Source organism: Carcharodon carcharias, chromosome 10 (assembly GCF_017639515.1).
Source record: "Carcharodon carcharias isolate sCarCar2 chromosome 10, sCarCar2.pri, whole genome shotgun sequence".
Taxonomy (NCBI): domain Eukaryota; kingdom Metazoa; phylum Chordata; class Chondrichthyes; order Lamniformes; family Lamnidae; genus Carcharodon; species Carcharodon carcharias.
Genome location: NC_054476.1, coordinates 141,749,881 through 141,765,183, shown reverse-complemented (window position 1 = coordinate 141,765,183; position 15,303 = coordinate 141,749,881). Strand labels below are relative to the sequence as shown.

At 47.0% G+C, this 15,303-nt stretch overlaps 1 protein-coding gene across 1 annotated transcript in view; it reads left to right on the top strand.

Moving 5' to 3' along the window:
* Nucleotides 1-404: 404 nt before the first annotated feature.
* serpinf2b (serpin peptidase inhibitor, clade F (alpha-2 antiplasmin, pigment epithelium derived factor), member 2b) overlaps nt 405-15,303 on the top strand; it is an 83,022-nt gene continuing 68,123 nt past the window's right edge. The window contains exons 1-2 of the mRNA XM_041198164.1: nt 405-480; nt 6,495-6,548. Of these exons, the coding sequence (XP_041054098.1) occupies nt 418-480; nt 6,495-6,548 (117 nt within the window). The 5' untranslated portion in view covers nt 405-417. The remainder of the gene's footprint in view (nt 481-6,494; nt 6,549-15,303) is intronic.

Here is a 15,303-nt window from a genome sequence, read left to right as displayed (position 1 = left end):
AGGAATGCTCAAGAGGGAAGAATTAGAGGAGTGCAGAGCTCTCAGAGAGCTATGGAATGGAGGAGATTACAGAGCTAAGGGGTGGATGAGGCCATGGAGGGATTTGAACATGAGAAGCAGAATTTTAAAACAAAGGTGCTGCCAGGCCAGGAGGCAATGTAAGTCAGCAAGCATAGCGGGTGGAGGGTGAATGGGACTCAGGAGGGGTTAGGATGCAGACAGCAGAGTTTTGGATGAGCTGAATTTATAGATAGTGGAAGATAGGAAACTGGCCAAGAGAACATTGGAATAGTTGCAATCTCCCTTCATAGATTTAGCTAATTGTTTGTTACTTCTGTCAATTCCCAAGATTGCTGGGTGCTTTCCACTCGTGGTTTAATGAATGTTTCTTTTTGCAGAATTCGATCAGTTACCAGAATGAACACATGGATAGTAATCACCTTCCTGCTGTGCTTCACCAAACCCACTAGAACATCTGATGTAAGCCATAAGCTGTAAACTTTTCCTCCTGACCTCTTCACCCTCTCCTGCTTTTTCTTCTCATCTCTTCTCCATTTCCCTGTTGCACTAATTGCTCCTGATTCCCAGTTGTGATTTCAACCCAGAATTTATGCAGATCATAATTTTATTTATTTATTTATTCATTCATAGGATGTGAGTATCACTGGCTAGGTCAGCATTTATTGCCTGTCCTTAATTGCCCTTGAGAAGGTGGTGGTGAGCTACCTTCTTAAACTGCTGCAGTCCATGTGGTGTAGGTACACCCACAGTGCTGTTAGGGAGGGAGTTTCAGGATTTTGATCCAGTGACAGTGAAGGAAAGGCGATATATTTCCAAGTCAAGATGGTGGGTGGCTTTGAGGGGAACTTCCAGTTGGTGGTGTTCCCATCTATCTGCTGCCCTTGTCCTTCTAGATGGTACCGGCCGTGGGTTTGGAAGGTGCTGCCAAAGGAGCCTTGATGAATTCCTGCAGTGCATCTTGTAGATGGTACACGCTGCTGCCACTGTGCATCGGTGGTGGAGGGAGTGAATGTTTAAGTTGGTAAATGGGGCGCCAATCAAGCGGGCTGCTTTGCCCTGGGTGGTGCCGAGCTTCTTGAGTGTTGTGGGAACTGCATTCATCCAGGCAAGTGGGGAGTATTCCATCATACTCCTGACTTGTGCCTTGTAGATGGTGGACAGGCTTTGGGGAGTCAGGAGGTGAGTTACTTGCTGCAGGATTCCTAGCCTCTATCCTGCTTTTGTAGCCACAGTATTTATATGGCTAGTCTAGTTCAGTTTCTGGCCAATGGCAGCCCCCAGGATGTTGATAGTGGGGGCTTCAGTGATGGTAATGCCATTGAACGTTAAGGGGCAATAGTTAGATTCCCTCTTGCTGGAGATGGTCATTGCCTGGCATTTGTGTGGTGCGAATGTTACTTGCCACTTGTCAGCTAAGCCTGGATATTGTCCAGGCCTTGTTGTTTTTGGCCATGGACTGTTTCACTATCTGTGGAGTCGTGAATGGTGGTGAACATTGTGCAATCATCAGCGAACATCCCCATTTCTGACCCTATGATGGAAGGAAGATCATTGATGAAGCAGCTGAAGATGGTTGGGCTGAGGACATTACCCTGAGGAACTCCTGCAGTGATATCCTGGAGCTGAGATGACTGACCGCCAACAACCACAACCATCTTCCTTTGTGCTAGGCATGACTCCAACCAGTGGAGAGTTTTCCACCTGATTCCTATTAACTCCAGTTTTGATAGGGCTCCTTGATGCCACACTCAGTCAAATGCAGCCTTGACGTCAAGGGCAGTCATACTCACCTCACCTCAGGAGCTCAGCTCTTTTGTTCATGTGTGAACCAAGGCTGTAATAAGATCAGGAGCCGAGTGGCCCTGGCGGACCCCAAACTGAGTGTCAGCGAGCAGGTTATTTGTTAATCAAGTGCCACTTGATAGCACTGTTGATGACCCCTTCCATTACTTCACTGATGATTGAGGGTAGACTAATGGAGCGGTAATTGGCCCTGTTGGATTTGTCCTGCTTTTTGTGTGCTGGACATACCTGGGCAATTTTCCACACAGCCAAGTAGATGCCAGTGTTGTAGCTGTACTGGAACAGCTTAGCTAGGGGCTTGACAAGGTCTGGAGCACAAGTCTTCAGTACTATTGCTGGAATATTGTCAGGGCCTATAGGCTTTGCAGTTTCCAGCGCCTTGAGCCATTTCTTGATATTATGTGGAGTGAATCGATTTGTCTGAAGACTGGCATTTGTGATACTGGGGACTTCCAGAGGAGGCCGAGATGGATTGTCCACTCAGCACTTCTGGCTGAAGATTGTAGCAAATGCCTTATCTTTTGCTCTGATGTGCTGGGCTTTCCCCATCATTGATTATTATTAGTAGAGCCTCCTCCTCCAGTGAGTTGTTGAATTGTCCACCATCATTCACGACTGCATGTGGCAGGACTGCAGAACTTAGATCTGATCTGTTGGTCGTGGGATCACTTAGCTCTGTCTATCACTTACTGCTTAAGCTGTTTGGCACACAAGTAGTCCTGTGTTATGGCTTCACCAGGTTGACACCTCATTTTTAGGTATGCCTGGTGCTGCTCCTGGCATGCCCTCCTGATTGAACCAGGGTTGATGGTAATGGTTGAGAGGGGGATATGTCAGGCCATGAGGTTACAGATTGTATTTGAGTACAATTCTGCTGCTGCTGATGGCCCACAGTGCCTCATGGATGCTCAGTCTCGAGTTGCTAGACCTGTCTGAAATCTATCCCATTTAGCATGGTGGTAGTGCCACACAGCAGGTTGGAGGGTATCCTCAATGTGAAAGCGGGGCTTCATCTCCACAATCACTGTGTGGTGGTCACTCCTAAAGTACATTTTGCATCCTTGCCACCCTCAGTGCTTCCTCCAAGTGATGTTCAACATGGAGGAGCACTGATTCATCAGCTGAGGGAGTGTGGTACATGGTAATCAGCAGGAGGTTTCCTTGCCCATGTTTGGCCTGATGCCTTTAGACTTCATGGGGTCCAGAGCCGATGTTGAGGACTCCCAGGGCAACTCCCTCCCGACTGTATATCGGTGCCATCCTTTATCCCTACTCTCTGCTTCCCGTTGGCTCACCAATCCCACAAACTCACTCTCTAGAGGACCAACACTAGCTTTAGTTACTCTTTTCCTACTTAAATACATGTAGAAACTCTTTCTATCTCTTTCTTTATTACTGGCTGGATTTCTCTCATACTCAACTTCTTCCCTCCTTAATCATTTTTTAGCCATTCTTTGATGGTTCTAAAAATCTGACCAATCTCCTGACCAATAACCTCTGCAGATTTGTACAGTGTTTCTTTCAATTTGACACTATCTTTCCATTCTTTATTCTGCCACGGATGATGCTTCCTTCTCAAATAGTTTTTATTTACTGGGATACATCTTTGCTGAGTGTTATTAAGTATTTCCTTAAAAGTCTGCCCCTGGATCTGTACTGCCCTACCTTTTAGCCTAGTTTCCCAGTTCACTTTAGCTAGCTCTGCCTACATACACTTATAATTACCCTTATTCAGGTTTGAAACACTAGTCTTAGACCCGCACTTCCCCCCTTCAAACTGAATGTGAAGTTCGATCGTGTGGTGATCGTTGTCACCTAAAGTCTCCTTTACCGTGAGGTTATTGATTAATCCTGTCTCATTGCACATTCCCAAGTCTAGAATAACCTGTTCCCTGGTTGGCTCTAGAACGTGCTGCTTTAAGAAACTCTCCTGAATTCACTGTATTAACTCATTATCCAGGCTACCTTTGTCAATCTGATTCATCTAATCTAATTTAGATCAAAGTCACCCATGATTATTACGATCCTTTTCTTACCCACCTCATTTATTTTTTACTGTATGCTCTGACCTACAGTGTAACTACTGCTAGGGAGCCAATAAACTACTCCCACAAGTGACCTCTTACCTTTCCTATTTCTTATCTTTACCCAAACATCTTGCCCTATCTCACGACTATACTAATGACTCCTTGGTTAAAAGAGCTACCCACCATCTTCTCCTGTCATTCTGAAATGTCAGTTACCCTTCAACATTCAGGTCCCAGCCTTGGTCACCTTGCAACCATGTCTCTGTAATGGTTATCAGGTCATACATATTTATTTCTATCAGTGCTAATAAATCGTCCATTTTGTTACGAATACCACGTGCATTCAGATACAGAGCATTTAATGCTGCCTTTTTACAATTTTTGCAATCTGGCCTTATCTGCTGATGCACTGTTAAATTTGTACTCTCTGTCCCTTCCTGCCACACTCTGGTTACTTTCACCCAATCATTATCCTGCTCTAAAATCTCATTGTTACTCTTTGAATTACTACATCTCCTCTCACATGATCCCTTCCCCAGCCCCGACCCCCCCACTATTTCATTTAAAGCCCTCTCTACCGTCCTAGTTATATGATTCACCAGAACATTTTTCCAGCATGGTTCTGGTGAAAACCATCCCTACGGTACAGCTCCCAATTTCCCCTGTACTGGTGCCAGTGCCCCATGAATCGAAACCCATTTCTCCCATACCAGTCTTTCAGCTGCACATTCATCCCTCTAATTTTATTTACCCTATGTCAATTTATTCATGGCTCAGGTTATAATCCAGAGATTGTTACCTCTGAGGTTCTATTTTTTAATTTAGCTCCTTGCTCAAACTCCCAAAGCAGAATCTCTTTCCTATTCCTCTCTATGTTGTTAACATGATCCATGACAATTAGATCCTCTCTCTCCCACTGCAAGTTCCTCTACAGCCCAGAGCATATGTCCTGAACCCTGGCACCGGGCAGGCAACACAGCCTTCTGGACTTACGATCATGAATGAAGAGATCTGTGTCAATCTTCCTGACAACACTGTCTCCAACTACCACTACATTCTGAATAAGTCCCCCAACTTGAATGGCTTCCTGTACCACAGTGCCTTGGTCAACTCGCTTATCCAACCTGCAGCCCCTGCTTTTGTCCCCATAAGCTGCAAGAACCTTGAACCTACTGGACGGTTGCAAGGGCTGAGGCTCTCCAGTTATACCTTCTCAATCCCCTTACCTGTCTCACTCACAGTCACACCCTCCTGTCACTGACGACTGATCAAATCAGAAGACCCTATAACTTAAGGGGTGCGACTGCATCCTGTAACAAAGTGTCCAGGTAACTTTTGCCCTCGCTGATGCATCACAGTGTCTGCAGTTCAGCCTCCAACTCAAGACACTCCTCAAGCCGCTGACACTTAATGCAGATGTCTTTGCCTGAGGTGACACTGGTGTCCAAGAACTCCCACATTCTGCAATTACAACACATCAACTGCCCTGCCATCTTTATGATGTGTTAATTAATGTATTATTTTCTTAATTAATTTATACTTAATAAATTATACTAATATGACCTGTGACCAAACTCCATCAATTGCCTTTGACCCGATCCTTAATACCTTTGGAGAACAAAAATCGATCAATCTCAGGTTTAAAATTAATAATTGATCTAACATCAATTGCCATTTGTGGAAGAGAGTTACAAACTTCTACTGCCCTTAGTGTGAATAATTGTTTCCTCATTTCACTCCTGAAAGCTCTGGCTCTAATTTGTAGACTCTGCCTGTGAGTCCCAGACTCTCCAACCAGTGTAAATAGCTTCTCTCTATCACCCTCTCTCTGTTCCCGTTAACATCTTAAAAATTTTCATCAAACAACCCCTTAACCATCTAGACTTCCCAAGAATACCAGCCCAGTTTGTGTAATCTCTCTGCATAATGTGACTTTGGGAAATCTAGACTTCACTCCATCCAAGGCTCGTAAGATTCCTTCCTAAGATTTGGTTCCCACAACTGTTCCCTGTAACCCCAGGGGTGGTTTAACCAGGGCTTTGTCCAGCTGAGGCATGAGTTTACCCCCTTGTATTTGAGTTCTCCAGATACACTGAGACCACCCTTCACCATTCCTCTTCAACCCTCACTATCCCTCACTATCCCGCACACTCTTTCACTATCACTCACTATCTCCCATTATTTCTCACTGTCCCTTACACTCCCTCATTATCTCTCACTGTCCCTCATGATTCCTTACTCTCCCTCACTATTTCCCATTAACATTCACTACCCCTCACTATCCCTCACTCTCCCTCACTATCACACTATCCCTCACTTTTTCTCACTAACACTCGCTATTCCTTACTTTCCCTCAATATTTGTCACTATCCCTCAATATCTTCTACTATCTTTCACTATCCCTCACTCTCACTCACTTTTTTGCAATAACACTCACTCTCCCTCAATATCCCTCACTATCACTCACTATCCCTCACTCATTGTCACTATCGCTCACACTCCCTCACGGCTGCTCACTATCTCCTTCTTTTATTAAATTGAATACTTTAATCAGTTTGGCAAAAGTTCATTATGAAAAAGATTGCAAGCATTGATTTTTAATCTTCAGAGAAATTGATTCATTGCAATTTCCCAATTCCCCAGAGTGAAGATGTTATCAAAGTTCCTGAAAACGCAAGTAAACAAACATCTGTACCGGTAAGAACTGGCCTAGTATTGCAATGGCAGTTTGTCCCAGCATGGACTGTGTGTGTAACAGGACTCAGTGTCCCAGCAGTAACTATGAGTGTGTAACAGGACTGAGTGTCCCAGCACGGACTATGTGTGTAACAGGACTGAGTGTCCCAGCACTGACTGTGTGTGTGTAACATGACTGAGCGTCCCAGCACTGACTGTGTGTGTTTAACATGACTGAGCGTCCCAGCACTGATTGTGTGTGTACAACCAGGACTGAGTGTCCCTGTACTGAATGTGTGTGTCTCACAGGACTGAGTATCCCAGTACTGACTGTGTGTGCGTAACGGGACTGAGAGTCCCAGCACTGACTGTGTGTGTATAACAGGACTGAGTGTCCCAATACTGACTGTGTGCGTATAACAGGACTGAGTGTCCCAGCACTGACTGTGTGTTTATAACAGGACAGAGTATCCCAGCACTGACTGTGTGTGTAACAGGACTGAGTGTCCCAGACTGACTGTGTGTGTTTAAGAGGAATGAATGTCACAGCACTGACTGTGTGTGGAAACAGGACTGAATGAATGTCCCAGCACTGACTTTGTGTGTCTAACAGGACTGAGTGTCCCACCACTGACTGTGTGTGTATAACTGGACTGAATGTCCCAGCATTGACTGTGTGTGTATAACATGACTGAGTGTCCCACAGCCGAGTATGTGTGTGCAACAGGACTGCGTGTCCCACCACTCACTGTGTGTGTATAACAGGACTTAGTGTCCCTGCACTGAATATGTGTGTGTAACAGGACAGAGTGTCCCTGCACTGACTGTGTGTTTATAACAGGACTGAGTGTCCCTGCACTGGCTGTGTGTGTATAACAGGATTGAGTGCCTTGCACAGACTGTGTATGTACAACCAGGACTGAGTGTCCCTGCACTGAATGTGTGTGATAAACAGGGCTGAGTTTCCCAGCACTGACTGTGTGTAAATAACAGGACTGAGTATCCCAGCACTGACTGTGTGTGTATAGCAGGATAGAGTGTCCCTGAACTGACTGTGCGTGCATAACAGGGCTGAGATTCCCCGCACTGACTGTGTGTGTACAACAGGAATGAATGTCCCTGAACTGAATGTGTGTAAATAACAGGACTGAGTGTCCCAGCACTGACTGTCTGTGTATAACAGGACAGAGTGTCCCTGCACTGACTGTGTGTGTATAACAGGACAGAGTGTCCCTGCACTGACTGTGTGTGTATAACAGGACTGAGTGTCCCTGCACTAAATATGTTTGTATAACAGGACTGAGTGTCCCAGCACTGACTGTGTGTGTATAACAGGACTGAGTGTCCCAACACTGACTATGTGTATATAACAGGACTGAGTGTCCTTGCACTGACTATGTGCGTATAACAGGACTGAGTGTCCCTGCACTGACTATGTGTGTATAACAGGACTGAGTGTCCCAGCACTGAATGTGTGTGTATAACAGGACTGTGTGTCCCAGCACTGACTGTGTGTGTATAACAGGACTGAGTGTCCCAGCACTGAATGTGTGTATATAAAAGGACTGTGTGTCCCAGCACTGAATGTGTGTATATAAAAGGACTGTGTGTCCCAGCACTGACGATATGCGTGTAGCAGGACTGAGCGTCCCGGCGCTGATTGTGTGCGTACAACAGGACTGAGTGTCCCACCCCTGACTGTGTGTGTATAACCGGACTGAGTGTCCTAGCACTGACTGTGTGTGTATAACATGACTGAGTGTCCCACAACTGAGTATGTGTGTGCAACAGGACTGCGTGTCCCACCACTCACTGTGTGTGTATAACAGGACTGAGTGTCCCTGAACTGACTATGTGTGTATGACAGGACCGTGTGTCCCCACACTGACTGTGTGTGTACAACAGGAATGAATGTCCCTGGACTGACTGTGTATGTATAACAGGACAGAGTGTCCCAGAACTGACTGTGTGTACAAAACCAGGACTGAGTGTCCCTGCACTGAATGTGTGTGTATAACAGGACTGAGTGTCCCAGCACTGACTATATGTGTATAACAGGACTGTGTGTCCCAGCACTGACTGTGTGTGTATAACAGGACTGAGTGTCCCAGCACTGACTATGTGTGTATAACAGGACTGGGTGTCCCAGCACTGACTGTGTGTGTATAAAAGGACTGAGTGTCCCAACACTGACTATGTGTATATAACAGGACTGAGTGTCCCAGCACTGAATGTGTGTGTATAACAGGACTGAGTGTCCCAGCACTGACTGTGTGTGTATAACAGGACTGAGTGTCCCAGCACTGAATGTGTGTATATAAAAGGACTGTGTGTCCCAGCACTGAATGTGTGTATATAAAAGGACTGTGTGTTCCAGCACTGACGATATGCGTGTAGCAGGGCTGAGCGTCCCGGCACTGATTGTGTGTGTACAACAGGACTGAGTGTCCCACCCCTGACTGTGTGTGTATAACCGGACTGAGTGTCCTAGCACTGACTGTGTGTGTATAACATGACTGAGGGTCCCACAACTGAGTATGTGTGTGCAACAGGACTGCGTGTCCCACCACTCACTGTGTGTGTATAACAGGACTCAGTGTCCCTGCACTGAATATGTGTGTGTAACAGGACAGAGTGTCCCTGCACTGACTATGTGTGTATAACAGGACCGTGTGTCCCTGCACTGACTGTGTGTGTACAACAGGAATGAATGTCCCTGCAATGACTGTGTATGTATAACAGGACAGAGTGTCCCTGAACTGACTGTGTGTACAAAACCAGGACTGAGTGTCCCTGCACTGAATGTGTGTGATAAACAGGGCTGAGTGTCCCATCACTGACTGTATGTAAATAACAGGACTGAGTGTCCCAGCACTGACCGTGTGTAAATAACAGGACTGAGTGTCCCTGCACTGACTATGTGTGTATAACAGGACTGAGTGTCCCTGCGCTGACTATGTGTGTATAACAGGACAGAGTGTCCCAGCACTGACTGTATTTGTACAACCAGGACTGTGTCCCTGCACTGAATGTGTGTGATAAACGGGGCTGAGTATCCCAGCACTGACTGTGTGTAAATAACAGGACTGATTGTCCCTGCACCTACTGTGTGTGTATAACAGGACTGAGTTTTCCAACCCTGACTGTGTGTTTAATAGGACTGCGAGCTCCTGCACTGACTGTGTGTGCATAACAGGACTGTGTGTCCCACCACTGACTATGTGTGTCTAACAGGACTGAGTATCCCAGCACTGACTGAGAGTGTATAACAGGTCTGTGTGTCCCAGCACTGACTGTGTGTGTATAACAGGACTGAGTGTCCCTGCACTGACTGTGTGTGTATAACAGGACTGAGTGTCCCACCACTGACTGTGCGTTTAACAGGACTGAGTGTGCCAGCACTGACTGTGTGTGTATAACAGAATTGAGTGTCCTAGCACTGACTGTGTGTACAACCAGGACTGAGTGTCCCTGCACTGAATGTGTGTAAATAACAGGACTGAGTGTCCCTGCACTGACTATGTGTGTATAACAGGACTGAGTGTCCCAGCACTGTCTATGTGTGTATAACAGGACTGAGTGTACCAGCACTGACTGTGTGTGTACAACAGGACTGAGTGTCCCACCACTGACTGTGCGTATAACAGGACTGAGTGTCCCAGCACTGACTGTGTGTGTATAACAGGACTGAGTGTCCCACCACTGACTATGTATGTATAACAGGACAGAGTATCCCAGCACTGACTGTGTGTTTATAACTGGACTGAGTGTCCTAGCACTGACTGTGTGTGTATAAGATGACTGAGTGACCCACAACTGAGTATGTGTGCGCAACAGGACTGCGTGTCTCACCACTCACTGTGCGTGTATAACAGGACTGAGTGTCCCTGCACTGACAATGCGTGTATAACAGGACCGTATGTCCCCGCACTGACTGTGTGTGTACAACAGGAATGAATGTCCCTGCACTGACTGTGTATGTATAACAGGACAGAGTGTCCCTGCACTGAATGTGTGTGATAAACAGGGCTGAGTGTCCCAGCACTGACCGTGTGTAAATAACAGGACTGAGTGTCCCTGCACTGACTATGTGTGTATAACAGGACAGAGTATCCCCGCACTGACTGTGTGTGTAACAGGACTGAGTGTCCCAGACTGACTGTGTGTGTTTAAGAGGAATGAATGTCACAGCACTGACTGTGTGTGGAAACAGGACTGAATGAATGTCCCAGCACTGACTGTGTGTGTATAACAGGACTGAGTGTCCTGCACTGACTGTGTGTGTATAACAGGACTGAGTGTCCCTGAACTGACTGTGCGTGCATAACAGGGCTGAGATTCCCCTCACTGACTGTGTGTGTACAACAGGAATGAATGTCCCTGCACTGACTGTGTGTAAATAACAGGACTGAACGTCCCAGCACTGACGGTGTGTAAATAACAGGACTGGGTGTCCCAGCACTGCCTGTGTGTGTATAACAGGACAGAGTGTCCCTGCACTGACTATGTGTGTATAACAGGACTGAGTGTCCCAGCACTGTCTATGTATGTATAACAGGACTGAGTGTCCTAGCACTGACTGTGTGTGTATAACAGGACTGAGTGTCCCACCACTGACTGTGCGTATAACAGGACTGAGTGTCCCAGCACTGACTGTGTGTGTATAACAGGATTGAGTGTCCCAGCACTGACTATGTGTGCATAACAGGACTGAGTGTCCCAACACTGACTATGTGTGTATAACAGGACAGAGTGTCCCAGCATTGACTGTGTGTGTATAAAAGGACTGAGTGTCCCAGCACTGACTGTGTGTGTATAACAGGACTGAGTGTCCCAGCATTGACTATGTGTGTATAACAGGACTGAGGGTCCCAGCACTAAATGTATGTATATAAAAGGACTGTGTGTCCCAGCACTGACGGTATGCGTGTAGCAGGACTGAGCGTCCCGGCACTGATTGTGTGTGTACAATAGGACTGAGTGTCCCAGCACTGACTGTGTGTGTATAACAGGACTGAGTGTCCCACCACTGACTGTGCATATAACAAGACTGAGTGTCCCAGCACTGACTGTGTGTGTATAACAGGATTGAGTGTCCCTGCACTGAATGTGTGTAAATAACAGGATTGAGTGTCCTAGCACTGACTGTATGTGTGTCACAGGACTGAATGTCCCAGCACTGACTGTGTGTTCACAACCAGGACCGAGTGTCCCTGCACTGAATGTGTGTGATAAATGGGGCTGAGTGTCCCTGCACTGAATGTGTGTGATAAACGGGGCTGAGTGTCCCAGCACTGACTGTGTGTGTATAACAGGACTGAGTGACCCACAACTGAGTATGTGTGCGCAACAGGACTGCGTGTCTCACCACTCACTGTGTGTGTATAACAGGACTGAGTGTCCCTGCACTGACTATGTGTGTATAACAGGACAGTGTCCCTGTACTGACTATGTGTGTACCACAGGACTGAGTGTCCCTGCACTGACTATGTGTGTATAACAGGACAGAGTGTCCCAGCACTGACTGTGTGTACAAAACCAGGACTGAGTGTCCCTGCACTGAATGTGTGTGATAAACAGGGCTGAGTGTCCCAGCACTGACTGTATGTAAATAACAGGACTGAGTGTCCCAGCACTGACCGTGTGTAAATAACAGGACTGAGTGTCCCTGCACTGACTATGTGTGTATAACAGGACTGAGTGTCCCTGCACTGACTGTGTGTGTATAACAGGACTGAGTGTCCCAGCATTGACTATGTGTGTATAACAGGACTGAGGGTCCCAGCACTAAATGTATGTATATAAAAGGACTGTGTGTCCCAGCACTGACGGTATGCGTGTAGCAGGACTGAGCGTCCCGGCACTGATTGTGTGTGTACAATAGGACTGAGTGTCCCAGCACTGACTGTGTGTGTATAACAGGACTGAGTGTCCCACCACTGACTGTGCATATAACAAGACTGAGTGTCCCAGCACTGACTGTGTGTGTATAACAGGATTGAGTGTCCCTGCACTGAATGTGTGTAAATAACAGGATTGAGTGTCCTAGCACTGACTGTATGTGTGTCACAGGACTGAATGTCCCAGCACTGACTGTGTGTTCACAACCAGGACCGAGTGTCCCTGCACTGAATGTGTGTGATAAATGGGGCTGAGTGTCCCTGCACTGAATGTGTGTGATAAACGGGGCTGAGTGTCCCAGCACTGACCGTGTGTAAATAACAGGACTGAGTGTCCCTGCACTGACTATGTGTGTATAACAGGACAGAGTATCCCCGCACTGACTGTGTGTGTAACAGGACTGAGTGTCCCAGACTGACTGTGTGTGTTTAAGAGGAATGAATGTCACAGCACTGACTGTGTGTGGAAACAGGACTGAATGAATGTCCCAGCACTGACTGTGTGTGTATAACAGGACTGAGTGTCCCTGCACTGACTGTGTGTGTATAACAGGACTGAGTGTCCCTGAACTGACTGTGCGTGCATAACAGGGCTGAGATTCCCCTCACTGACTGTGTGTGTACAACAGGAATGAATGTCCCTGCACTGACTGTGTGTAAATAACAGGACTGAACGTCCCAGCACTGACGGTGTGTAAATAACAGGACTGGGTGTCCCAGCACTGCCTGTGTGTGTATAACAGGACAGAGTGTCCCTGCACTGACTATGTGTGTATAACAGGACTGAGTGTCCCAGCACTGTCTATGTATGTATAACAGGACTGAGTGTCCTAGCACTGACTGTGTGTGTATAACAGGACTGAGTGTCCCACCACTGACTGTGCGTATAACAGGACTGAGTGTCCCAGCACTGACTGTGTGTGTATAACAGGATTGAGTGTCCCAGCACTGACTATGTGTGCATAACAGGACTGAGTGTCCCAACACTGACTATGTGTGTATAACAGGACAGAGTGTCCCAGCATTGACTGTGTGTGTATAAAAGGACTGAGTGTCCCAGCACTGACTGTGTGTGTATAACAGGACTGAGTGTCCCAGCATTGACTATGTGTGTATAACAGGACTGAGGGTCCCAGCACTAAATGTATGTATATAAAAGGACTGTGTGTCCCAGCACTGACGGTATGCGTGTAGCAGGACTGAGCGTCCCGGCACTGATTGTGTGTGTACAATAGGACTGAGTGTCCCAGCACTGACTGTGTGTGTATAACAGGACTGAGTGTCCCACCACTGACTGTGCATATAACAAGACTGAGTGTCCCAGCACTGACTGTGTGTGTATAACAGGATTGAGTGTCCCTGCACTGAATGTGTATAAATAACAGGATTGAGTGTCCTAGCACTGACTGTATGTGTGTCACAGGACTGAATGTCCCAGCACTGACTGTGTGTTCACAACCAGGACCGAGTGTCCCTGCACTGAATGTGTGTGATAAATGGGGCTGAGTGTCCCTGCACTGAATGTGTGTGATAAACGGGGCTGAGTGTCCCAGCACTGACTGTGTGTGTATAACAGGACTGAGTGACCCACAACTGAGTATGTGTGCGCAACAGGTCTGCGTGTCTCACCACTCACTGTGTGTGTATAACAGGACTGAGTGTCCCTGCACTGACTATGTGTGTATAACAGGACAGTGTCCCTGTACTGACTATGTGTGTACCACAGGACTGAGTGTCCCTGCACTGACTATGTGTGTATAACAGGACAGAGTGTCCCAGCACTGACTGTGTGTACAAAACCAGGACTGAGTGTCCCTGCACTGAATGTGTGTGATAAACAGTGCTGAGTGTCCCAGCACTGACTGTATGTAAATAACAGGACTGAGTGTCCCAGCACTGACCGTGTGTAAATAACAGGACTGAGTGTCCCTGCACTGACTATGTGTGTATAACAGGACTGACTGTCCCTGCACTGACTGTGTGTGTATAACAGGACTGAGTGTCCCAGCATTGACTATGTGTGTATAACAGGACTGAGGGTCCCAGCACTAAATGTATGTATATAAAAGGACTGTGTGTCCCAGCACTGACGGTATGCGTGTAGCAGGACTGAGCGTCCCGGCACTGATTGTGTGTGTACAATAGGACTGAGTGTCCCAGCACTGACTGTGTGTGTATAACAGGACTGAGGGTCCCAGCACTAAATGTATGTATATAAAAGGACTGTGTGTCCCAGAACTGACGGTATGCGTGTAGCAGGACTGAGCGTCCCGGCACTGATTGTGTGTGTACAATAGGACTGAGTGTCCCAGCACTGACTGTGTGTGTATAACAGGACTGAGTGTCCCACCACTGACTGTGCATATAACAAGACTGAGTGTCCCTGCACTGACTGTGTGTGTATAACAGGATTGAGTGTCCCTGCACTGAATGTGTGTAAATAACAGGATTGAGTGTCCTAGCACTGACTGTATGTGTGTCACAGGACTGAATGTCCCAGCACTGACTGTGTGTTCACAACCAGGACCGAGTGTCCCTGCACTGAATGTGTGTGATAAATGGGGCTGAGTGTCCCTGCACTGAATGTGTGTGATAAACGGGGCTGAGTGTCCCAGCACTGACTGTGTGTGTATAACAGGACTGAGTGACCCACAACTGAGTATGTGTGCGCAACAGGACTGTGTGTCTCACCACTCACTGTGTGTGTATAACAGGACTGAGTGTCCCTGCACTGACTATGTGTGTATAACAGGACAGTGTCCCTGTACTGACTATGTGTGTACCACAGGACTGAGTGTCCCTGCACTGACTATGTGTGTATAACAGGACAGAGTGTCCCAGCACTGACTGTGTGTACAAAACCAGGACTGAGTGTC